The following is a 26,296-nucleotide window of genomic DNA, read 5'->3' as shown; positions in this document are numbered from 1 at the left end:
ATCAATGACGATCGCGCTACACTACACTACACTTGACCTGTTCCTGACTTTTATCGCCGCATCGCCGCCCGGCCTAGCCGTTGACAATCCACCGTCACTAACTCATAGTTGCACTTGCCTATCAGAGCAGGAGGATAGCATCTCGCCGCTCACGCGCGAGCTCCGATGCCTCTTGGCAATACCACAGACTTTCTTGTCGTGCTTGACCACTTTATCGACGCGTGCTGCGGCGCGTGTGCTGTCATTGGCTTGCTTTCGAGGTGCTGGGGTGCGGGACCCTGGCTGGGCGCGGGCCGAGGTCGTAGCTACTTCGGGAAGGTGGACGGTGATTGGTGCGAAAGCGGGATGCTGGGAGATTGGGCGGCGGGTTCCGCTAGCGGTGGGGAAGCGATCTAGGGACATTGCTATCAATCAGACGGGAGAGATAAGACACGTGTGTTATTGTCGCATGCGGATTATAGGAGGCGAGGCTTGAGCAGGTGTGGCGGTGGAAGGGACGGGTGATAGAAGGATGAAGGATGGTGGAAGACGAAAGACGGGGGCGAATAGGAGGAGCGCACGTGGACTTGGCGTAACAATTTCGATCTTTGGTGTAAGGGCATATTTATTTCGTAGATGATGGTTCTAGCATCGGACGCGTGATGATGTGTCATGGGATATGCAAGCAGTAACAAGCTCGTGCCTCGTAAGTCGTACTTGATTAAAATACAAACCTAGAGGCAACCCGTCCTTGACGTAGGCAAATGCAGGATACATCGAGCACATATGGGCTATGGTATACTTGGATGCAGAACGTAGAGAAAGGAGTTTCTTCCTGAGCGGCGCTAGCAATTGCGCTTCATGCACCAACGATACTGATAGTCACGCATCTGCAACGTTTGGTAACCCAGCCTTCTAATCCTCTTCACTTTCCCACCCGTACCCTCTATCCCACATGCTACCATCGCCCCCGCCTTCAGAGAGCCAATAAGAGCGCTCTTTCGTGTACTTTGCGTCCCTCTTCGCTTGAGCTATGGCAAGCGCCGCTGCCATTCTGGGAGTCGGTGTTTTCGATGGCGGGGGATCTTTGCCAACTGATCAATTCATCAGTGTCCTGGGATGAGCAAGAAGGAGGGCGACATACTCATCTCCGTATCTCCATCTCCTGTTGCATCATATTTGCCATCCTCCTGGGTTCGATCTACACTGCTGATGCTATCATTGCGGCTGATCAGGCAAGCTTCGTTTGAATTAGATATTCTAGCTTTCTTAGGCTCGCCGTGGTCTGCGGAGCGAATTTCCTCACTCGCTCGACGTTTCGAACCGGTCGCTGCGGACCAAGCATCTTGTGGGTGAGCAGCGTCCGGTCGAGTGGACATAGACCTTTGGCCAATAGAAGTAGTGAGGAAATGGTGACTCTTCCCGAAACCTGCGCGCTCTGGTGGTCTTTGTATATGCTCTCGTTGAGTTGGTGCTGGCACAAGCGACTGCGGATTGTCAAACGGGAATTCGTACGGTGTTGAGGGTAATCCCATCATTACGATAGGTTGTGTCAGGTATGACATATCTGAGTTTCGACGATGTCCTCTTCCTCCCGTTTGTACCGCTCGTTGAGGTCTAAATTGCGGGACTGGCTTACCCAATGGCTTGCGTGGACTAGATGAGATACCTGGTAGGCTTTTCTTTATCTTTCTCCAGACATCTGGCAATAGTAAATTGTTAACCAGCTGATCTGAAAGGTTAAGACGGATTTCACTCACCTGGAGTCCTTGTCATCAGGCAATCTTGGAACTTGACACGTAGACGAGTGGGATCCTTGAGTGGTGTGTCTTCTGTCGATGGTAGCGAGGAAAGTTGCTCTGGAGAAGTTCGTATTTCATCGGCTGGTGGAGAGTTCTGTGCGAAGACTGGGGCGGACTCTGGCAACGATGGCGTTGGTGAAGTCGCCCATGAAGGGTTCAGAGCATTGTATCGCCACGGTAGGTATTCGAATTCCATTTCCTCGATATTTTGAGCTGCGATAATGAGCTCATTAACACCACCTGGGTACTTCGAATAAGCTATGAGGCGGTAGCATGCGTCGGATATGGGTGCCTTCTTTTTTTCGTCCTTTCTCGTGATATCAATGAGAAGCTTAGCCGTTACGTGACGGAAAACTTCGAGTATGAGGTCAACTAGCAACCGGCTTGCCACGATATCCTCTCGTCGCCTCTCGAGGATCTTAAGAGATTTGATCTCTTGGCGGAACTGAGGCATTATGAGGAGTTGAGGGGACTTGCAGATCTGTGATTCCAGGAAATATTTTCGAATCTCAATCAAATCAAGGATACCCCGCTCCAACTCTAGATAGCGTTGAAACATAAAGGGGTGCTCGACCAATCTCTGTACGGGTGCTTCTGAGAGTACCCAAGGCTCGGGTATGATAAGCGGCTCTGGTGCTTTGAGGCTTTCGGTAGCCTTACAGTAGATGCGAGATCTCAATTCGTCACACCGCTCCAAGGCATGCACCTCCTGTGCAGCTATGGATTGTTGCATGTTGGCCCTTCGTTCTGCAGTAGCAGCATCAATTGCATCCCAGGAACCTCTTCTCGCAATGGAAGGGCTGTGAAGTTGTTAGCACATTGTCGTAGAACTCTGCCTGCTACATAGACAGTAGGACTTTTGATGTTTTCCAGAGTGATGTATGTAGATAGCAGAGTACTACGCGCTGTTGCTAGGTCCTCTTGCAAAGGGAAAAGTATAGGATACCGTAAGAACATACTATTAGGAAGTTAGCTGCGTATGCTAATAATTCGCAATGGGTGTCTCACCCGATAGGAAGAGCCCGGTGAGGTACGACCTTCCACGTTTATAGCAACTGCATCAGACTCTTCTTCGACCGTGGCATCTATGTCTGGCGTCGCGCTGTCCGATCTGCCTCTGCTTACGAAGGTACGTAGCTCATTGGTCAGGGATTTGGGGAGATCTGCTTCATACAAATCCGCGTTGGAATCATCGCTCGTAGGAGAACAAGTTTCGCCGTCCCCAGGACTACCGAAAACCACAAACGACGACATAATGTTGCGATTTCGGGGAAAACTTGGGTGTGTATGGGTGCTTGTGTTTGTGCCTATAGCGAATCATGCATGTTGTTCTGATGCGCGACGATGAAGGCTTGTCCAAAGAGCTGTAGTAGCAATATCTGCTGAGTGATAGCCTACGCACGTTAGTAGGTTACTTGTCCCATGCACAATTTGCTCACCAAACTTGCGGTACCAATGGCGATGAATATGCTGAGTATGTACAAGAAGACAACAAGGTGTTCTGGGGATCAAAGCGCTTGTGTGGTCTTTTTTGCCGTCCAGATTATCGAGGGAAGCGCATGCCTAGTCGTGTGCAAAAGGAAAGGAAGACTGTAAGCCGGTAGGGGAAGGTACTAGGTCGAACCTCGCAAAAGAAGGAACAGATGTAGAATCCCTTCAACACCCTCAACACTTCTACCTCCCAACCCCGTAGCAACCTGGTAGCTCTTGTACCACCGGACGTCCCTCCTTCGGCTGCCATATTTCTACTCCTGGCATCTCGTACCTTTCCAACATCTTCCAGTCGAACTTTGCAGGTCTCGGCTTCAGAGATTGCTCCATCACAACAACACTGACGCCATACGGCTTTGCCTCGTTTCCATAAGTTCGTATCAAGCTGGCTCGATTTCTTCTGATATTCTTGCGCCTTTCGGCCCGGCGATACATTAGGATCAGCACAAACGCCGTTGTAGCTGCACTAAAGACTGCGCCTACAGCTATGCCCGCTATCGCGCCGGTTGGAAGAAACATTGCATATAGGTTGGTCGGAGTTGAGGACCTTGGGATCTTTGTCGGAGTGATGTGAGTCGCAGACGGGATGGCGGTGGCTACGATCGTTCGATTGTTTACGGCGAGTGGATCGGAAATATATCCTAGTCTTCGATGTGGAAGAGTCGATTGCGATGGTGTATGTATGAACGTGGCCATGGATGTCTGGGAGTAATGAAATGTTGATCTTATGATTGTAGACGACTTACGCAGCGCACTATTCAATACAGTTCTGGCTCATAGACGAACGGCAAAAAGCACAGCTACTTGCACACCATCTCGTATGCCACTTTGCCGTTCACAAAGCACAAGGAGAAATGATTCGTAAGATCAATAGTCGTTCATTTCCACATCGCGCCGATCTGACAAGGCCTACTATTACCAGCAACTTTAAGCGGAAAGCTCGTTAGCATATATTACTTCTTTAGGATCGTGAGGCCTAAAGTGGTCTGAGATCAGGCTGAGCCTGAGCGTTGAAGGATTCAGCTGACATCGAGAGCGATGAATTCGGAGTAAATCTGACCCGCGCGCCACGACGCATGGTACAGAAAAGGGGATTTTTGTATCATTGGTGGCGTTATGTAGGTACAGCAGTCAGCTGCATACAAATGCTGCAAGCTCCTACGATTTATTTACTCCTTTGCTGTCGAACAGGAGGAAACACTTGTAAGCATGGTAAGGGGAAGAGAGAACGGGTGATGGCATACGAAGTCCGAGCGTTGGACAAGCGCTAGAACGGAAACGGTATTAGCGTCTGTCTCATGCACAGCGGTACCCATGGAGAGAAGCTATATTGAACGAAGCATGACGTTCTCAAGGATTTGAGCCTTTGAACTCAGCAACAATATTCGACAGACAAAGCGGTTCGCGTACCTCTAGAGTAGAGGGAAAAGGGTATATTATAGAAGCTAAGGTACGCGCCTGGGCATCCGCCTCCCACCAAGCGAGACAGCTTTGTAGGGAGGAATCGGAGGGTATATGCCCAAGTCGCTAGAAGTAGAAGTTTAAAAAAACAACAGCAAAAGCCATCCCATCAGTACCCCATTCCAGATCTGGACCCTAACCTCGTGCCGTGTTCCCATACCTATGCAAACTCCAGCCCATCCACCCATCATAATCCTGTAGTCATAACAAACGCAAACCATCTAAAAAGCAACACCTACTGCTCCCGGGCTAAGCGTCATCAAGCTTCTTCTTCCATTAACACCAACATCTTTAGCACTAATCTCCATACCCTTGAGTAGATCAAAGTTGGGGCTCATAGGCGGCTTCTCATTCATAAAACCCCTTGTACTTCTTCCACTCAACAAGCCAGCCTCAGCAGCAATCTCCTTCTCCTTGACAAGTGTCAGAGGCGCAGGAACACGACGTAGCTTTCTAGGTGGCGAAGATGTAGCGACGGTGGAGAGGGAGTTGGTTGGCGAGGATGAGCGGGTGGAAGGGTATGATGTGGAGAAGAGTGTAACGGTAGCTGTACCGTTGCTCTCTTGGCTTTCTTGACGTATGTGTAGTGTGCGTGATCCTGCAGTTGAAGGACGCGAAGGCGAGGTGGGAAGGGCGGGATGCGGTTCGCACTTGTAAAAGGAGTCGGCGGTTTTCGGGGTTGTAGGACGCGAGCTGGATGCCAGAGTGGAGGTCGAGCGCTTGATCCAGGCTCCTAGCCGGGCGATTGGTGTAGTGGGCGTGGCGGGTGGTGGTGGTGTAATGGGATTCGAGTTCAAGGGACCGGTGTGGGAGAAGGAAGGTGGTGCGAGCCTGAGTCCCATTGTTGCCCGGCGGGCTGGGGTGCCTGCCTCTGGGGTGGGGGGAAGCGGCTTGAAGCTCAGAGGGGCAGAGAACGCAGAGCCGATATCCGAAAGAGTTTCGGAACGGACATGCATGCGCATGGATGGCGCGATGTAGGGCACGTGGTGAGACGGAGAGGGTGGGGGACGGTTGACAAGCGCGGGTGATTGAGCGTTCGTGCGATACGCGCTGGCACGGCGTTCCTCAATGATGGTGTTCAATTCGCGAATAGCATCATCCACATCGGTCTTGGTACGACGGAGACTGCCTGGTCGAGAGGACGGTGCAGTACTGGCACGATTGCGCGATGGCGATGGTAGACGTGAGAGTACACGAGCAGGTGACAAGGTACCAGATGTGCGCGAACGCTGAATGGTAGGTCTCTCAAGTATCTGATCACCAGTAATCTGTGAATGCTCTGGGAGGTATGCCAGTGTAGGCGTAGCCATAGTACCCATGGTGGTTCCTGAGAGTCTCCTCTCGTGCGTGGTGGTGCTCTTCTGACTTTGAACACTGTTCCGTCGAGATTGCCCACCGACTGGTTTACGTTGAATGATGAAAGAAGGTTCTGAAGATATAGAGCTCGTACGTGAGTCTCTCACCCTAATGTGTGCCTCAGCAGGACGCTCTAGCTGCGATTGTAGACTATTCCATTCATCTTGACCGTCGAAATCAGGCAATGGAGATAGATGACCACAGCCGTCGGGAAGATAGATAGACAGCTCAAGGGGGCGAAAGCTACGACGGCGGCGGATGGGCATGGAAGCGTCATTGAGAGTTGAGGGTATATCATCAAGACCATCAAAGTGGCGGAAGTCAGTTGGACGACTAATGCTGGGTCGAGAGTGTGAACGTTTTGGTCGCGCAAGGGTCGAAATACTCGCACGAGATGAGGCACGTGCTGCGTATTCGCGACTGTTGGAAACCCATTGCGAGACATGACGGCTCATCGACTGGCTCGTTGATGGACGCTGTTGTATTGGCTCAACGCAAGGCTGTGGTACGGGTCGCGGTTGTTCGTAGCATATCCGCATATCAGTCTCGCCTATTGATCAAAAGCGTTAGCATCATGTTAGATTAATCGAGATTACCCGATATGGTCCCAACATATTGGAAGGATGTTGGAAACCATCGTCCGGATATAGTCGCGCATTAACGATATTAAGGGAAACGCAAGAGCTGCATGATGCATCTCAACAAGAAGGTTGGAGTTGAAGATCACCAGTGGGCTGTCGGTGAGAACAGACAAAGGAGACGGCGAAGATGTTGAGCGCGAAAAGAGAGCGCAACAAGAACTAGTAGACGTAACGATGAAGAGTGAAAGGGAAGTTCAGACATACCAGTAGCTCTCAGCGCGTCGCTTCCATCGTTCGCAAGGTCTTCTTTCGATGCACAGCATCCAAATTTAATGGCCAGCCATGGGGACCTTGGTTCCTTCTCTTGCATCCTTCCGTAATTCATCTTCTTTTTCTGCTGTAGACCAGTACAGCTAACAATCCATCATCAAAACAATCCAGAACAGTCGAACGAGAAGCGTGGTAGAGAATGTCGCGCCCGAAGAAGGCAAAAGCAAAGACTAATAGATACTAGCAAGAGGGTAGAAGAAGGCAGGAAAGTATGGTAAGGATGAAAGAAAAAGGCTGACTGCGCGAACCATTCGGATAAAGTCGCAGCCTGTCGACGAATGTGTTGTCCCGCAACTGGTGGTTCGCTTCTGAAATGCGCAAGCCTGTAGGTTCTGGCCGTCAGGAACAGCAAACCACTCGCAGCTCACAGGACGACAGTGGCTCGCATGTTATAGATGAGGCCTGTCCCTTACCTTTCCGTAGGCGCCCAATGGCAGCGCACCCCTACCATGGTGGTTGTTAAACTCACAAGTTAGTTCGCGTTGAGGCTTGCGTGCATTGAGTTGAGATGGTAGGGTGTGGGGTTTGATTGGCCAGGGGAATAGAGTAAGCGCTCAAGGCAGAGCGGAGACTTGCAGTAACGTGGACCAGTGACAAGGCAATAGCGCTTGCGGCTTGAAACTGCCAGAAGCCTTGTCGGCATGTGGCGTGCTGGGTTCCCCTTCGTTGGACAGTCTGGCACCAGGGCTGCTGCTTCATATCGGGTATGTTCGAGCATGCGCACAGCTGTCGCGTCCTCGAGCGGATCATCATGACAGTGCGGGGATGCCTTGGAACACTGGATGCTATTTGCGAAGTTTGAAACATGCACAACGCAACGAACGTCATTGTTTGAGAATTTTTGCAGAGGCAGATTCCGATAGATGATGGTGTTGTTGAAATCGATGAGGGCCGAATGCTTTGTTCGGTAGTTGTAAATCGCGTGCACGCCCGACCCATCGGTCGTGGAGGCTCTCGCCAAGTTCCCTCCCGCACTTGCGTGCATCGCAGGATCCGCGCTGCAGCGAATCGGTTAGCTTATCGTCACTTCTCACAAAATACCTTTTGGTTAGCAGTGTGCGATTGGTGAGACGAATCATTCTTGAAACAAGCATAGAAAAATTCGCAACCCCTCTCTCCCAATCGAAACCAAGAGCGGGCTTTTCTTGTTTCTCAAAGCATCTTTTCGTCGTACTGAGTTTTGCTGGTGCCAGCACATCAAGGCAGACCTGGACGCCTTACTCTGCAGAAGCATCGCACGGGAGACAAAATCTCCACCTGCGTTTCGATTAGGAATACGACACAGACATCCACTAGGGCTTGGATTGATAGGCTGCATGTTTTGGGACGACACCGGAAACGTATGCATGTTGGACCGCAAGCTGCGCTTGTTAGTTCAAAGTGCGATAAACATCTTCGTGGTCAAGGTTTCGATTTTATCCGACCAAACAAGGAAATCGCTGACATTCTAACGCCGCAGAAAATATATCGCAAGGTGTAATATGTGACATGAGCTGGGGTATAAAACAGATCGTCGGCCCAAAATCTGACGAAGTAACCTTCCAGGAAATCGGAATCGTAGATGTGTCATCAGTCGGCATTCCAGGCGTTGCGCTCTTCCCTGAAACTGCCGTAGGACGGGCTGGGGTGATCATCGTTCTCGTCCTCATCTTGCGTCTTCTGATTGCTGACATCGCGTGATTCCCAGTGGTTGGCTTCGCTGACGATGTGTGGTTTGATATCATTCTTTCTCTGCTCCTCTTCGCTTTGGTTCTCCGTGAACGGATAGTTCAGGTTATGCTCAGCTTCTGGGTTCTGTGCCTCAGGCTCATCTGGGTTGAAGCCCTCTCGAACCTCTTCTTCTTCGCCCGCCTGGTACGTTTTGCTGCAATCTTCATTAGTCTCATACGCCACCCCGGATGTGGAGAGCAAACTTACACAAAGTGCTTAGAAGGAACTTCGTTCCATCCCGGACCACCTTCCTTGCGTGCCCTGACACGATCGACTTCCTCAGCTTGATGATCCTCCACGACAAGATCCACAAGTTGGCTCTTGTCAGATTTGGCTGAGCTTGAGGAAGACGACTTTTGGCGGAGAAGGTTGGCGAATGGGGCGCGCGACTTGGAATGAGATGACTTTGAGCGAGAAGATTCTCCTTCGCTCGAATGACTGCGCTGTTTGCCCTTGTCTGCAGAGTCCTGAATGTCTTGAATCTGGCTCTTCCTTCTCCGTTTGTTCTCCTTGGTGGGTTGCAGCAGGTTCCGGTTGGTCGATGCGGTCAGAATGTTCGGGTCGGCGTACATGCGGTCTTCGCGAGACGGACGGTGAGCTTCGATAACGGGATACTGCAGCTTGGTTAGATCGAAACCCATCTTTGAGAGGTGCCTACTTACGTTCCAGTCTCCGAACTCGAGTTCACGAGCGTTATCATATAAGCGCTCTTCCTCGGCGTCCAGGTTGGGCTCTTCGACCGTGTCTGGTGTACCGTACTTGGCACCCTCGCCCTTGAGAGCCTTGTGTGGCCCGGGGCTCATGGCTCTGGCGCGGCTCGATGTAACTTTGCTGAGAAGGGGCTCATGTTCTGATCCTTGTCCAGGCTTAGGGATCCAGTACTTGCCCTTTCCTCCTCGTTCATATCGCATGCCCTCAGCCATACGTGCAGCACGCGATGATGACTCCTCGTGTGCCAAAACGTTGTCGCGCGCATCAAAGTACCGATATTCATAGTTCTTACCAGCAAAAGTTTCTTTGGTGTCTTGGATGAGATCCAGAGGGCCAAATGCGTCACGCAGAGCGTACTTGACGGGTAACCGTGCGGCAGAGATGGTATCGTCGGCATAGTCGTGCCAGGAAAATGCATACCAATGGGCAAGTGCAAAGAGTGGCATCTCGAAGCAGATAAGAGCATCCTGTATAGCAGCGGCCAAGTTATCGGGGCTGTAGCCAGGTACGTCGTCTGGAATGGCTCCCAAGAAGACAAGGATGGAAAGGAAGAATCCTTGCCAATAAGAGGCGAAGATGATGCCCTTGATGCACAAGAACTTGGGCATGGGCCGGAAGGGCTTAAGATCAGTAGACATGCACACCCAGAACATGGCGAGGGCGTACAAACTGATCGTGATGCTGACGTTGTAGATCATGCCGCTCCAGAAGTAGCCAGAAGTCCATCCTATGTATCCTTCCTGGTATGTACCGGTAGCCTTCATGATGATGGTCGCCACAGACAGAAGAGGCTTGACCCACGTGTATTGCAAGATTCCACGCTTAATGGCGAGGAAAGTGTGTGGGTCGGATATGTCGATCTTGGAGCAGACGAGGTTGAGCGGCCACAGGTGAGATACGGGCGGGCGGCCGGTCATGAGGATGATGAGGGCGCGTTCGCCGCCGATGAAGTTGATAAGCAGCTGGAGGAAGGTGTAGATGGTGAAGGCCTGAGCCATGCGTCAGTGATAGTTGCCAGAGGGAGAGATTGTATGTACCTCGTAAACGTCTCTGAAGGGCTCCACGTAGGACGCTGCAATAGTCGACACCAAGCTGGCCCATGATGCGCCTGCGTAGATGGGGACCCTTTATGATATGAGCAATGACATACGACTGCTGGAGAGAGTGCATACATGAGCAAGATACGGATGACATATCGCTGTAGCACCGGTTTACGGTAGTTCTTCCTATGTCTTGTTCAGCATACGGGCGCCAGCGGTCGGCCGGTTCGCTCTCACGTTTGTAACCAGACAGCACTACAACTACGTCAGCTCGAGTCATGCAAGATAGAGGCTCTACCACCTACACGAAAGTAACTAGACTCGCGACAAGAGCGCATACGCCTGCTACAATGATGACAGCACGTGCAAAGCGAGCACCGGTGCCGCCAGACAAGTCGGCGCCGGTAACGTCTTGTGGGAGGGTGCCTGAAGCCATGTTGGGGCGGCGTAGGCGAGCAAACAAACACGAAAGAAGCGGCAGTCGCAGTCGTGGGGTCAGTAGGGAGAAGAGAAGGCAGACGATGGTACTAGCGATGGATCGCAGCCATGGTGTGTGTGCTGTCGACTGCCACCCGGTGTCGTGCGTGTGGTCCTGTGCACGTTCGCCCTCCACAGTGTGGTAGGTTTGCGGAGAGGCAGAACAGGTCCAAGCTCGCTTTCCATGCACGGCGCCCATGACGCGCATCCTGCGTGTCGCGCCTCGAACATCAATCGGCCCTGTCCTTAGCACTTGGGTAGCGCCATCTCCAGCTGCCTCATAGTGCGTGCACATCCACGGCGCGATACCCACCCCGAATATCTTGAAATATCAACACCACGAGTCAATGTCGCCAGAGTGAGCAGGAGCCACCCTTTTGCTCCTTCCATCTCCGCTCGCCACGACAATGCGCAACTTCTCCCTCGAGCCATGAAGACGCCCACTCTCCTTCACATAACGCGCTGCAGTCATGGCGTCCCGAATTGTCGCGGAGCCCCTGGACCCGCGCGACGGCTTCAATTGGGTGTTCCTGGTTGAGCTGCTCATCTGCGGCATCCTGACCATCTTCTTCCTCTTCTACTTCAACCGCCTCTTCGCGACCCTCGTCTCGTACGGTATCCGCGCATACACTTGGCGCACCTTCAACGCCTACATCGACATCACCTCGCTGCAAATCTCTCTACTGGGCGGTCGCCTCTTCTTCAAGGATATTCGCTATCATGGTCATAACGAGACAATACTGGTTCATGGCGGATACATCACCTGGAACTATTGGTTACGGAGGGTCAAGGACGCGGGTGTATATACTGACGGCGACCCTTCCTCGGAACCCGACACTAGCAGCGAGCGTACACCAAGCACGCCCAGGAGCCGGTCTGACAGTCGAAGTGGGAATTTGGACAAGGCAGAAAAGGGAGGCAAGCAGACGCGGAAAGAGCTACCATGCCGCTTTTCCATCAAAATCTACGGAATTGAAGCCTTCATGTACAACCGGAGCCCTGCGTACGACGGTATCATAGACGCGGTCAAGAAGAAGGCGGAAAGCGCTGCCCAGGATGAGAAATCGCCCGAGGGATCCGTGGCCGACTACGAGAAGACCGAGAAAGACGAGCATCATCGCCACAACAAGCTGAAGAAGCAGCATACCGAAGGCGACAACAACGTTACCCGACCCGTTACCGGCCAATCGACCTCGTCAAATCCCAAGAAAGCCGACATACCAGCCTTCCTCAAACTCCTCCCTGTTCACATCGATATAGTGAAGGGCGCCATCGTCGTTGGAAACGAGCACACGCTGGCCGTTATAACTGCTCAATTCGAAAAAGCGACTGGTACCATCGATGCGTCTACATGTGGCCCCTTGGACGTTTACCAGCAGCTTTTCAACTTCCAAGTCACGCATCCCGTCGTTCATATGAAACCCAATCCCGATTACAAGATTGGACAACTTGACTCAGCTGTACAGTACAAGCAAGAAGCAGCAGGAGGTGTACCAGAAGATTCCATAATCGAGAAAGAGGCACGGCACAGGAGACACTGGCGCTGGCTGAGGAGAATTCCAAATTTGGCTGGAATCTTTTCCAGAGACTCAGATTCCATCCATACTCACACCAGGTCAGGCACCGCTAACAATCCACCTTTGAACTCTCAATGGCACTTCCCCGGTCGCGAACGGTGGAAAGGCCTGGCAAGATACCTCGACGATACCACCAACGACGGCCACGGCGAGTGGGATGGCATCGAATACGCCAAGACGTCGTTGATTGCTGACTGCCCTTGTGTCAACGTCTCCTTCTACTGGGACGTTCCTGGCCCTGTACCAAACGATATCGACCACAGCAGGCACATCGATCCCGCGCGACCGTACGACATCAACGGAAGCATTCCGCCCGACTACGGCATGGACATACAAATATTTGGAGGCACTATAAACTATGGACCTTGGGCAGACCGGCATCGCGGCATCTTCCAGAACATGTTCTTTCCTGGCAATCGTGTGGATGCTGTCCCAGCGACACCCCTAAAGGCTGGCGACCTCCGTGTACAGACCGTGTTCAAACTTTTCCTCAGCATCGAAAATGATACCGTGTTGCGCATACCGATCCGCGAATCATCCAAGGATTGGAAGTGGAAGGGAAAAGCACACACGTTGAATGCACGCGAAAAGCCTGGGGACAAAAATAAGAGTAAAGCAAAGGCATACCTCAGAAGGGGAAAGCGAAGAGACAACACTGGTGCGCAAAATGTTCGCCCTTTCGCATGGATTGATGTCAAGATAGCCGAGCAGACCACCGTCAATTATGTCATGGATATGTATGCCTCAAAACAAGGATACCAGAGCAAAGTGGACGTCGATATCGCCAGTACTGAGATCTCGTCCAGTGTCAATCATGGTCTTTTGTGGCGCTCTGGCGCCATTGCGCTTGACTGCGACCTTTCTAATCCTTTAGGTTGGAATACATTGCGGAAATGGCTGTTCAACATCAAATGTCAAGATTTGGAGTTGTTCCTCCTCAGAGATCACATGTTTCTGATCATGGATCTCGTCGCTGACTGGGGCTCGGGTCCGCCGCCCGATTACTTTCTTTTTGTGCCTTTCCAGTACCTGCTCAGCGTTGACTTCTCCAACTTCAAGTTGTACCTCAACACCAACGACTCCAACATAATAAACAACCCATCTGACCTGGAAGACAACAATTTCGTTATCCTGTCCGGTCAGAACTTGCAAGGAGATGTATCCATACCACTGGACAAGTTCCGGCCACTTGAAAATGAAATCAAGTTTGACGTTAAAGGTCAGAATCTAGGTCTCGAAGTTTTGATGCCTCAGAAAAACACATTGCAAACATTCGTACAATCGCCAAAAGTAGCGCATCTGGGCGGGCTTACTTTGAGCGGAAGTCATACCTTCATGACTGAGACATCGCCCATGAATACCGACAGGCTTTTCATGGACATCCAAGGTCATAAGCTCAACCTTGAACTATACGGCTGGCTCATCCATCATTTCATGAAGATCAAAGACAACTACTTTGGCGATGACATGCACTTCAAGACACTGGAGGAGTTCCAGGGGCTACCAAGCACTGTTCTAGCAGCAGACGGGACCCAGGCAGACATACAACCAGCCAAGCTCTCGAACGACCTGGACGTAATACTGTCTATCTACGCGGACGAATCATGCGTACTACTACCTGCCAATCTGTACGCAGCAGAGCGTGGCATCCGAGCCGATCTCCCGTTCGCATCCGCCGATCTGAGGTTTACCAACTACTACATGGATCTGATGGTCAACTTTAGTCCTATCAGTATCTCCCTCGGAGGCTTAGTACCAGACGCTGAGGTACCCAACGAATTCACAAGCGGGCCTACCGAGCTCTTTGTTGACTCCACGATCATTTTTGGACATCGTCTTTTTGGACTACCACCGATCGAGCCAACCTATTTGTGCAGCTGGGAATTCGAAGTAGGAAAGATCACGGGCGATTGCACATCCGAATTCGTCGAAACTGCAGCAGGAGCAGCGCGCTCCTTTGGGTTTACTCTCGACGACGATGAGAACACGCTTCCTCTGACCGAAATTCCGATAATCCACGATGCTACTTTCTTAAAACTGAAGACACACGACATCAGCGTCTGTGTCCACATCGCTCAGGAAGCGTTGTTGCTCAAAATGAGTCCTGTGAGTCTCAATTTCAACGATCTCGCTGGAACTACATTCTCTCAGAGGCTCAATGTCTTGATACCGGACTTTACGATCAGTGCCGTTCCGTCCAAGTCCGTATCGCATCATAGAGCGCGCTCCAAGGAGAAGGAAGCTGTCACTACCCAGGCCTATCTTCAAACCACTGTGTCATTGAATCTGTTGACTCGGAAACTGGACTTTTCAGAGGAGCGCGCGCAGCAGCAGGCTCACATGCGGTTGCACGATAAACGGACTAACCGCACTCGCTTCATGCTTGGTGACGAGCGAGTCTCGTCTTCACATCTAGATGACACGAATCGACAGAATCTGCGTACACCAGCAATGCAATACCCGGACGTGCCTCATCCAATCTTCTTGTACCAGCCGCCTCACCATGCCAGTTCGATCACATCGTCCAAACAATCCTCGACTGCTTCATCCTCTAAAGCGCGACGAATGCACCCAAGTAGCAAGCGATCGTCTCCAGCCATGTCGTTTTCCAGCAGCATCAGATCTGCGGTCAGGCGGAAGGCAGACAAGACGACTGCAGGTAGCAGTGATAGCCGGACCCTTCTGAGTGGATCACCAAAGCCGACGGACTCAACTCACCGCCCCTACTCGTCCTTCAGGAATGATGAGCGTGTCGAGCACGACTGGACTCCTTCGTCTGTCGCACTGTCTAGCAGTCTCGCCGTACCCTATTTTCCGTTTGATCAGATCGAACCGGATCTGTCAGATGTTCCTTCCTTCCCTACGATGCCCTCTAGCAATAGTTTCCTGGAGGTGGACGACGTTGTTTTCAACGATGTGTCAACAAAGCATTTGGATGAGAGCTTCGCCCACAGTAGCATACTGATTAGTGCAGAGCCAGGCATACGCGTCTTTTGCACCCCAGAATTTGTCACATGTGTCTCGAGCCTAATCGAACTAGTTCAACCAAGGCGCCCTGAAGATCTGCTGGACGACTTCCAAGTCAATGTCATGACTAAGATCCTTGAGAACCGCAACCGATTAGAAGGCAAAGGCAGCTCAGTCGAATTCAGTGTTCGTATACCTTTTACGCACGTTCGATTCCAGCACACTTTCCAAGCTCACTCCATGAATGAGACGGGGCAGGATCAGTATGATATCATCCTGAACAAGCTTGCGCTGGCAGCAAGGATCAAAAAGTTTCCTGGCGAAAGAGCTGGTGAGAACTCGCTTTCGTTACATACCACTTTGGGCTCACTCGGTCTTTCCGTGACCGAGCGTGATCTTTATGACATGGGTGGAGGAGTTGCTATCCAGGCTGAAATTAGGGACGTTCTGTTGTGGATGATGCAATGCAAGGAAACTTCGGTGAACGTTTCTTTCAGGTCGTTAGAGAACGCCGTGGCAAGCAAGAAGGTCGAGTACCTAGCAGCGCTCATCCACCGGACGACTCTTTTGTCTGAGAAACTGATTACAAGATTTGCTGAAGTCGAGCAAAGGCAACAACATCGACTACGCTATCTCGCCTGGTATCTCACAAGCGTACAAGATCAATACTCAGATCCCGCCTTTCTTACTAAAGCGTCTTATGCCCTTCGAGCGGCTAGAGACCACCTGCGGAGTCACGATTCTTGGAAGATCATTTCCCGATTTCGGTATACCTGGCAATGTCTTCCACAGGTCGAGAAAGACGCTATTCTTGGCGACTGTTCGCAGTCTGATGTGGCATGCCCTGTCAATGCTGAAGAAAAGATCATCGGGATGTGGGATCAGTGGCGTACTTGGGATCTAGCGCATGTAAAGAAGAGCCTTGCGATGAGGCTGCTTTTCGGACATATCGAAGAGCCGCTTCCAACCTCAGACTCCGCACCTGTACATGTCGACATCAGGTCAGCAGAGATCAAGTTCATCATTGACCCTGGTCCAAGACAGAGCGAAATATCTCTAGGTCTCCTAGTCTTGAACATCGTCTTGCTACCCCCAGCGCAACCTGATGGACTGATGGTGGTAGATGCCGGCGCTCTGAAGAAGTCTACGGTCGTTCAGATCAGCTCCGGAGATACGTCACTACATGTCCAGTGGGAGATCTGCGAGCTTGCAGAATCATTACTAGAACTGTTCCAGAAAGAGAACTTGAGGGCAGCGGAGAAGACGAAGGCCGCAACCCCACCATCAAGACAAGTCTCGAAACCTACATATGACCATGATCTTCAGGTGGTATTCGCAACAGATAAGGTCCAGATAACGCTGGACACCATCAACCTCCGGAGCATCAACACGGGCAGAAGCATGCGATTCTCTTTCCTTGATGCAGATAGTAGAGCATCGGAACTTGGAGAGATCATGTCCGCTCATCTTCATGTCGACGTTGCTGTGAGTGCGCTGTCATCTCGATCCCGGATTTTGGCCAAAACGCAGTTCGAACAGCCGAGTATCTACTTTGCCATGATAGAGCACGAGGGCGAGAACAAAACACCCAATGAGATCAAGGTAGCAGCCGCAAGCCACAAGATTATTGTGAAGGTGCAAGAGGACATCTTAGGCCTCATTGAAGTCGCGGACAACGTGCTGAAGGACGAGGCCGCGTATTTCCATCGACAATCAGCGAACATGAAGCGATTTACGAGCACGACCCCGAAGGATGACAAGCCAGACAAGGTTTCCACTCAGCTTCCCAACATCTCACTCGCACTTTTTATGGACGCATATCAAATCGAAATTGCTGTTCTTCAACCTCTTGGGTGGTCGATCACAGGCTCGTCCGGACGTATCGCTGTCATTCCAGCCTTGGGCAAGCATGTCACCTTGCAAGTAGACTACGACCTCGAAGCGAACTTCCATCGGCTATACAGTACGTCGAAAGAAGGTTCACACGTTATCAGCTCGCTTGAGCTACCTCCACTCAATGGAAGACTGTCAATTACCCAGACCGAGAAAGAGACCAAGGTTCTGGCGTCCGGAATCGTCGACAAGGTACATGTCCAGGCTTCAGAGATCCAGTCTTTCGTCGCGACCCTCAACAAACCAGAAATGTCCCACATGTTCCAGGCGGTTCAAGATGATGTCGGGGTTTTGAAGACGCATATTGAGGAGTTGTTTCCACTTTCAGCAAGCTCTCCAGTAGTCAAAGCTCCTACGTCTTCACCGGATATCTTGTTCGATGTGCGGATGACGCTGCACGGAATGCATGTTTCAGCTAGCGCTCCTGGCCAGCATCCAGACTCGCCAACGGCAAATCTCGCGTTCAGGGTATCCACAGTTCAGCTCAAAGCCACAAACATCGATTCAGATCAGAGCATCATGCTGTATCCCGAAGCCGTGGTGCGGATCCACGAAGTTACCATCGATATGAACCTCAAGGATCAAGACTCGGTTCGTCGATGTGGTAATCTCACGTTCGGAGCCGTTTTCCAGGCAACTACCGAGAAAGACTCTGAACCTACCCGCAGGGTCTATAGCCTCCGAAGCTCGGGTCTGGAAGTGAATGTCTTCGCAGACACTGCATCAGCGGTGGTAGACGTGGTGAATCATCTCCAAGACAAGATTAAGGATTTGGACCTCTCCAAAGAGAAAAAGTATCTACGTCGTCTCCGGCACACGAAGAGTAGAATCTCTCACCGACGTGACCGGAGTCTCAAAAGCGATGCTCATCAAGACTCCGACAGCATCAGCTCAGGAGCCCTCTTTACATCGACGTACTCTTTGGAACTCCTTGACCTACAAGTCAGCTGGATCGTTGGAAACTCTGTCGCTCCTTTCCCGCAAAACGAGATTCACGATCTTGTGCTTTCTTTCGGAAAGATCGACCTGTCAACACAGAAAGACGATGCCGCGCGCTTGATGGTTGAAGATATGCGGTTACAGATGGTACCGGTGTCGGCGAGTAAGAAGGTGCGATCGCTCAACTCAGCGTTATTGCCCAAGATGGTGTTCAACGTAGCGTATGCGTCCACAAAAGATACGCGTAAGCTAGCATTCTATGCTGCCGGCAAATCACTCGATCTCCAGCTAGACTCACACTTCGTCTTACCCGGAAACGTCATTGAGCGCTCTATTGCCCTTGCTGGCAAGAAGTTCCGCAAAGCTTCTGCTAATTGGAACATGACACCCACGACGACTGGTGCACAACGAAAGAATCCTTTCGGAAACAAACGTCTTGCATCGCTGACCGCTGATGTCAATTTTGCCGGAGCTGTTGTACATATCCACGGTAGTGATAAAGCGCCAGTACAAGGCGCTTCCGGTCGGGCTCAGCAGAAGGGACGCTATAGCCAGTTCGTGGGAGACGAGTCAAAGAGCAGTATGGCGTTACGAGCTCCAGGTGTGGCAGTACGCGTCGAGTATACAGATGACGGGAACGATCCTTCTCTGAACGCCGAGCTTCGTGTTGATGGATCAACCAACACGTTACTGCCGACTGTCGTGCCTATCATCATCGACATATCGGATAGCATCAAAGCTGTAGTCCGCGAAAAGGATGACGATGATGAGGCTGCATCACCTGAACAGTCTCAAGACCAGTCAAAGCCGACTGCCAAATTACTCGAAGAAGACAACATCATCACAGCAGACCCTACCACCATCTTAGGCAGGACAAGACTCAATTTGGGACTTCGGATTTGCAAGCAAGAGTTCAGTCTCAGTTGCCAACCCATTGCTCGTGTCACAGCGATCGCCAAGGTCGAGGATATATACATCACGGTCAACAGCGTCAAATCCCAAGAGCATGGTCACTTCTTTGCTGCGTCAGCCACGTTTGAGAAACTGGTGACTACTGTTCGGCACGTATACTCTCGTGAGTCTACGTTTAGTTTGGACATGGAGTCTATCGTGGTTTCCTTGATGAACAGCAAACATCTCAGCGGCACCAGTGGTATTTCGGCGATCCTCAAGATCAACCCAACCGCTCTCCAGATCAACGCGCGCCAGCTGCAGGATTTCCTATTATTCCGAGAAATCTGGGTGCCGCCAGAGATCCGTCGGGCTTCGAAACCTTCGTCACCAAGCGCCAACTCAGAACCACAAGAGTTTCTCATACAACGCTATCAGCAAATCGCTGCCGGTACCGCTTTTCCTTGGAATGCGAATGTGGCTATCGCAGACGTCAAGGTTGATTTAGATTTGGGTCAGTCGATCGGAAAGTCATGGCTACACATTCACAACTTGTGGGCGTCGTCCAAGAAGACCACTACCTCGGAACAGAACCTGTGTGTTGGTGTTGAGAAGATTGGTATCGAAAGTACGGGTCGCACGAGTGGCTTCATTGAGCTGCATGAGACTAGAGTACGCACGTCGATTGGATGGCCATTACAAGAACCAGGCACTCGTCAAGCACCACTCATTCAGGCATCAGTTGCTTTCCGTCAGTTACGTGTAAGGACTGGGTTCGACTTCCAAGCTTTCGTGATGGCAGATATCGCAGATTTCGGCTTCCTGATGTACAACGTCCGCCCCGAGGGTGACGATACACAAGATCGGCTGGTTGCTATACTTGACGGTGGCAAGGTGCACGTATTCTGCCATGCTACGAGTGCTGCACAGGGTCTTGCACTATGGCAAGCGATTGAACGGCTGATCCAAGAGAACCAACAAGCGTACAAGCAATCTCTCCGAGATATTGAGAAGTTCCTGCGTCGCAAATCATCGTTGCCTGAGCCATTCACACCCCCAGGATCGAACAGTCAGCTTCTTACAAAGCCGGACAAGGACAATTTCAAAGCACCCATCTCACTGCATACCGATGTTGTCGTCACACTACGGTCAATCAGATTTGGTGTCTTCCCATCAACATTCATAGACAACCAAGTCCTGATGCTGGAAGCCGGCGATATGCAAGCACGCTTTGCTGTTGCACTCGAGAAGAAGACCAAGATTCACTCCAGCCTCGGCATGACGCTTGGTCAACTTTCCGTCGCACTGGCTTCCGTACCAACACCAAAAAAGAGCAAACCCGTGACCGAGCTCACAGTTGAAGATGTGTCGGCAAGCGTCAGCTCCGCACGTGGCGGCACAATTCTACGTGTACCCAAGGTCATCGCTACAATGCACACCTGGCAGGTACCCAAGGGAACACACATCGACTACCTGTTCCGTAGCTCGCTCGAGGGCAAAGTTGACGTTGGCTGGAATTACTCACGTATCTCTTACATACGCACCATGTGGTCCAACCACTCCCGCACCCTCGCCTCCCGCCTCGGCAAGCCACTTCCAGAATCCAACATCAAGATTAGCACATCCCAAACCCTCCAAGACGATCCGGATGCCTCCGCTCCCGACCCCAACGCCGCCGGTAAGACGGCGATACCGTCCAACCGCCCCCGCGCTCCCTCCGTTTCGCCAGACGGCCAGGAGAAAATTACTGCTGTAGTCAATGTTCCACAGTCGCGCTACGAGTATACGCCATTAGAACCGCCGCTGATTGAGACGCCGCAATTAAGGGATATGGGCGAGGCGACGCCACCTTTGGAGTGGATTGGGCTGCATAGGGATCGCCTGCCGAATGTTACGCATCAAATTGTTATTGTTACGTTGTTGGAAGTTGCCAGGGAGGTGGAGGAGGCTTATGAGAGGATTTTGGGGAGCAGCTAAGTGGAGCATCAAAGGCGTTTATGCCTTCTGAGTTTAATTATGTAGAATTATTGGCAAGGCGTTTAGAGTGAAGGGACTGATATATCGGGTAAAATGGCGTTTCGGAAAAACCGTCAGAGTTTGTGAAGATATCTAAATTAGCATGTACATACTTATTGGCGCTATTGGAAGTCCAAATGGTGCCGTTTTTCCTGAACAACCAGACCGTTCTGTGTGCTCAACTAGGTTTGCTATGAAAGGAAGGAAACGCGTCGCGTGATGACGTCACGCGCTGATGGCTCGCCAAGCGGACGACGAACCCTCGATCTGCCACATTCCTTTCTTCACAGCCCTTTGATCCCAGTATTTGAGCTTCCGTCTCAACGATAACCAGATGTATGCAATTTCTAGGTCAAGATCACCTTCGTAGCCAACACATATGCTACGCCAATTTACGCGGATCACCTGCCTACCTTCGCGTATGGAATCACCAAATCTTGCACCACATACCAGCGGATCTCAAGGCGTAAGATGCTCTCCAAGGCAAAACTTCGGGTTTACCAGACGCCAATCAAACTTCATTGCCCCTCTCGTATCGAGGACAGTCTGTTGGGCCGGCCCTTAACAGCGAGACCACATGAACTTTTCTAGTATATCTCGACTTCATTGGAGCAACACACCGAAACCATTTCGTCGCGTCGTCGGAGATTCTATTGGCATTGCCACTCTGCCAGGGAGCCCTCGAAAGTAGCTATAACGAGGTGGCGCCTATATTCATGGACTTTACGCTGCAATCGCAGACCAACGACAAAGACATCCGGTAAACATCGGCAGGCAGTCGGATAGGATCCCGCCAATAATTGTGTCTTCAGCACTCATGGTACAGAACGCAGCCTATGACACTCACAAGGCGCTGTACCAGATATGTGGGCCATAGGCTGATACGAGTTATGCGGCGTACGATCTTGCTAGTGTTAGGAGCATGTCCCAGTTCTACAGATTGTGCAATTGTCCTCAACATCCATCCTGCTGTCACAGCGGACACTTAGCAACCGGAAGCTCTCCAAACGCAGTCCATCACCTGGAGAATATTGACTCTTTTTTTCACCGGTAACCTGGAGTGGGATACTGTTGCTTTCTGGAATCGGTTAGGTGCAGACTTGGGTAGGGCTTATACAGATGAAGCTCGTGTCAGCGCTATTCGGTATCCTTGAATGTTCGTACTACAACCTGCGCCTTGCCTTATATCCGGCCTTACACGAAGGCCAATCACGATGCCTCTAGCTTGTCACGACGACCTTATCTGGTTCGCGCATGGCGTACAGCCAAGCTGATCGAATAACCATCGCTTATAAGTGCAGCTCCGCGGATGTAGAGTAAGCAACTGAGCCTCAGACTTCGATAATATAAGACCACGCTCTGCTCACGTTCGCAGGTCTCGATCCGCATGGAAACCGCTACTGAGTTCGAGATCGCGGCTCAGTCAGTGGTGCTACTATAGGGTCTTCCTGCGTTACCACTGCTAATGCTCTTAGCTGCAAACTTGGCTCAAATCGTGGTTGTGCAGGTGTGTTGACTGGTAGTGAACGGCCGCGAGACCTCAACCTTTGGCTCTTTCCAACTACCAAGCTCACCACATCTTTGACGCGACATTAAACGAGATCGGTCACGCAGCATTCGATTGCAAGATCCGAACATAGCGGGCTTCTCCTTTGTGAACAGAACGCATGGCCCAGACCACACCTGGCTTCAATATCACCCACACACCAGAAGCCTTCCAATGGCTAAAATGCTATAAAGCTTTGCAATATACTTCCATAGACTTTCCTATAGCACCTCATAGACGATCCTCAGCGAAACGCGTTGTTTACCTGGCACTTGATAACAGATGGACGACACAACGACCCAGAATCCATCATCCCCCTCTAATATTTTGCTCTTCGATGATCTCCACAACGACAAGATCGATACAAGCTTTGAATCTTTCAAGTTCAGCCAAGGTCTTGCGGGCGTCGATCAGACCACGAACTACATGTTCGTCAATATCCTCATTACAACTGCCCTGTTCCCGATCCTGATCGCTCTGTCCTTTCGTGTTTTTGTTGCAGCGAGGAACGATCGCCGACGAATCTCAGCGATCGCTTCATGTAGAGGTCAAGAACTTTGGGCAAGGGATCGTTATGTGTACTGGGGGGCACTCAAGCGGCATTTTCTTTATGCGCCAGTCGGGTCTACGAAACGTCGACAACCAGCGAAAGGCTCTACAGGTGGTGCGACATCAGCCGCCTTACCCACTCGCGTCCATTGCTTGGTAATTATCGTCTATATCCTCAGCAACATGGCGTATTGCCTGGTCGTCTCCGTACGTCCCCGTCCCCAGATGGTGGCCGAATTTCGCGGCCGGTGTGGAACTCTTGCGACATTCAACCTTATATTCGCCGTTCTCTTTGCTCTTCGGAACAACCCTTTAATAAACCTCCTCCAAGTCAGCTACGATACTTTCAACCTTTTCCATCGATGGACGGCGCGACTTGTTGTGGTAGAGGCTACTGCCCATGCCGCCGCTTTCCTGTACAACACATATCGGGCGACCCACAATGGGAAGAGTGGTTGGCATAGCGTGGGCTGGCTTCTAAGACAATCGCTGTCGTATCAGTGTGGTCTTGCAGCTTTTGTTGCCTTTTTGTTTCTCATTGTTCATTCCATCGGCCCTATCAGGCGCTCTTTTTACGAGACATTCCTCTCTTTACACCGCATCGGCCTCGCAGTCGCGGTATCCGGTGTTTACTTCCATTTGGCAAAGCATGCTCTGCCACAACTACCCTGGGTCTATTTGGTTATCATTTTCCTATCACTAGAGCCCTCGATTCGCATCCTTCGCATACTACGTTACAACTTTTCGTGGAAAGAGAAGAAGTGGACCCTTGTGGGCCTGGAAAGTTTACCGGGTGAGGCAACGCGTGTCACCTTTACACTTCCCCACTCGTGGAACGCCAACCCTGGATCACACGTTCAGATCTACATGCCGAGAATAGCACTAATGGGGTCACACCCGTTCTCAGTGGCTTGGTCCCAATCATCCGGAGACGCGAATGCTTTGGCGGCAAAGGCACCCTTCAGCATCGACGACCTTGACTCGGAAGGCGGGCCTAGCACCGTTTCGTGTATTATTCGCTCACGCCAGGGAATGACAAGTTCGCTTTACAAGCTGGCGGCAAAATACCAAGACGCTCAGGTGCACCTGTGGGGAGCGATCGAGGGGCCATATGGTGGCTATCACTCGCTCGACTCGTATGGCACTGTTGTTCTCTTTGCTGGCGGAGTAGGAATCACACACCAGCTGTCTTTCGTCCGACATTTACTGAACGCACATAACAGCAACATTGCCGCTACACAGAAGATTTCCTTGGTCTGGTGCATAGCCAACCTCGATGCGTTGGAATGGGTGCGGTCGTGGCTTGATGAGATCGCGGCTATACAGCACTTTCGCGAAGTTGTGAGCGTACGGCTCTACATTTCCAGGATGGTCACCTCCGAGCTTGGAGGTCGGTCTATACCGGCGTACCTCGATGTGAGACCGCAACGGTGCGAGGTACAGAGTGTACTGGATGGGGAGGTACTTGCACAGATTGGTGCCATGGCGGTTTCAGTGTGTGGGCCAAGAGGCTTCAGTGGCAGCGTTAGGGCAGCTGTCAGACGTAGGGTGAGTGTACGGAGCATTGACCTTTTTGAGGAGGCGTTCTCGTACTGACCGACACCTTCGGTGGGATGGCAATCTATCGCCATGGCAAATTCAACAAGGCACGTGTACTCGTAGACTATACTCGGCTCGTTTGCCCGAGTTGATCTAAACAAGGCACTACTACAGTACGACATCATTGCGACGCTTGTTGGTCCAAGTGCTCGTAGTAACGCCAGAGTGGCACCATGCCCGGCCGGGCCTAAGGTAAGTGTGTACCGTCGGAATATGACGCCACATAAGGTGACGAACCCAAGCTGGTACGCCCGTAGTGTCTTTCCGAGAGTTCACCCATGGCTGGCATGTCTCAGCTGGTCTTTCGGTTGGAAACTTGGCCACTAAAATTAGGAGTCTCTTCTAATACCGTACGTGAATGTTAAAGTGTACTCGCTCTCGTTTGACCAAACAAATTACACTACGACAGAATCTTCTAGAACGAACTTTCGCTCCATTTGTTTTGTTGCAAATCACTGAGAGACCCTAGCACAAAGCGTGTGGTTTGATAAGCAGAAACGAAGTAAATATCAACAACTCTGAATCTAACTGACGTCTGATTTGGAGCCTACCTAAAACCACAAAAAGAGGGCTCTGTATGTATCGTACTCCTCTAAGTCGTTATAAACGCCTCTATCCCAGTGGAAATGTACTACGGAGTCTTTTTTCCAATGTTACGCAGGAAACGCTCTCGCCTCTCCAAACTAAAGACATTATAATGTAGTATGTATATATATCAACTTGGTGCTATCCCATATAGAGAACTGGAAGATCCGGTAGCGTACGTTATAGTGCATGTCTACCCTGTCGTGCATGGTGTGATCCAGTCACGTATCGTATCGGGTCGATAAAGGCGATCTATTTTTGCTCTGAGTTCGAATTGAGTCGCAGTCTTCTTTTTGAATCACATAACTTTCTTTTTTGCTTGTCGGTCATCCACTCTTCTGTCTTTCTTTTTAATTGTATGTCACTAATCTCGCTCAGTGGTGATAGCCCATCACGATTCAGATTGTCATAAACTTCTATTCATGTCGCGAACCTGTGTATTAAGCAACAATCTCCTGCAGTTAGTGTTGAAGCGGTATGAGGATGCGACGCGCTCTGCAACGTGGTGAGAGTGCACGTCACTGCCCCAACTGTCCAGTGTTCCTTCCTCACCACCATCAGTACAACGTCATCTCTACTCTCACCACTGACTCACTTACCAACTCTCGCAAAAGCGCCAATTCTGCATGACCGGGCATTCCAATGCTGAAGGCGCTCCTAGGCTATCTTTTCCTATTACCAGTAGTAGAGTGGATTCTCTCTCACTTGCGCTTTACTACCAGCAACCACCTGAACTCTTCCCAAAGATCTACGCCGAAACCAACGTCAACCCCGATTCTTACTTCAGCAAACAAAC

General features: G+C 51.1%; 6 protein-coding genes across 6 annotated transcripts; 2 read left to right on the top strand and 4 right to left on the bottom strand.

Moving 5' to 3' along the window:
- Positions 1-894: 894 nt before the first annotated feature.
- On the bottom strand, positions 895-2,514 carry AA0111_g8391 (hypothetical protein; the record flags this gene model as incomplete). The annotated part of the gene is made up of 3 exons (XM_028654833.1): positions 895-1,073; positions 1,124-1,681; positions 1,740-2,514. 3 exons carry the CDS (start codon positions 2,512-2,514, stop codon positions 895-897), a joined length of 1,512 nt encoding a protein of 503 aa, XP_028503987.1.
- A 941-nt stretch (positions 2,515-3,455) lies between these two features.
- On the bottom strand, positions 3,456-3,791 carry AA0111_g8390 (hypothetical protein; the record flags this gene model as incomplete). The annotated part of the gene is made up of 1 exon (XM_028654832.1): positions 3,456-3,791. One exon carries the CDS (start codon positions 3,789-3,791, stop codon positions 3,456-3,458), a length of 336 nt encoding a protein of 111 aa, XP_028503986.1.
- Positions 3,792-4,954: 1,163 nt separating this feature from the next.
- AA0111_g8389 (hypothetical protein) lies at positions 4,955-6,052 on the bottom strand (the record flags this gene model as incomplete). The annotated part of the gene is made up of 1 exon (XM_028654830.1): positions 4,955-6,052. The coding sequence occupies one exon, from the start codon at positions 6,050-6,052 to the stop codon at positions 4,955-4,957; it is 1,098 nt and encodes a 365-aa protein (XP_028503896.1).
- A 2,517-nt stretch (positions 6,053-8,569) lies between these two features.
- Positions 8,570-10,897, bottom strand: AA0111_g8388 (Transmembrane protein 184; the record flags this gene model as incomplete). The annotated part of the gene is made up of 7 exons (XM_028654829.1): positions 8,570-8,864; positions 8,918-9,324; positions 9,373-10,410; positions 10,459-10,546; positions 10,594-10,647; positions 10,699-10,716; positions 10,767-10,897. The coding sequence occupies 7 exons, from the start codon at positions 10,895-10,897 to the stop codon at positions 8,570-8,572; spliced, it is 2,031 nt and encodes a 676-aa protein (XP_028503897.1).
- Positions 10,898-11,408: 511 nt separating this feature from the next.
- On the top strand, positions 11,409-21,182 carry AA0111_g8387 (hypothetical protein; the record flags this gene model as incomplete). Its single annotated transcript, XM_028654828.1, has 1 exon — positions 11,409-21,182. The coding sequence occupies one exon, from the start codon at positions 11,409-11,411 to the stop codon at positions 21,180-21,182; it is 9,774 nt and encodes a 3,257-aa protein (XP_028503904.1).
- A 1,867-nt stretch (positions 21,183-23,049) lies between these two features.
- AA0111_g8386 (hypothetical protein) lies at positions 23,050-24,912 on the top strand (the record flags this gene model as incomplete). The annotated part of the gene is made up of 1 exon (XM_028654827.1): positions 23,050-24,912. One exon carries the CDS (start codon positions 23,050-23,052, stop codon positions 24,910-24,912), a length of 1,863 nt encoding a protein of 620 aa, XP_028503905.1.
- Positions 24,913-26,296: the final 1,384 nt, after the last annotated feature.

This window comes from Alternaria arborescens (genome assembly GCF_004154835.1).
Source record: "Alternaria arborescens strain FERA 675 chromosome Unknown contig_21, whole genome shotgun sequence".
In the NCBI taxonomy this organism is placed as follows: domain Eukaryota; kingdom Fungi; phylum Ascomycota; class Dothideomycetes; order Pleosporales; family Pleosporaceae; genus Alternaria; species Alternaria arborescens.
The sequence above is the reverse complement of the archived record's forward strand: the minus strand, read 5'-3'. Positions and strand labels throughout refer to the sequence as shown.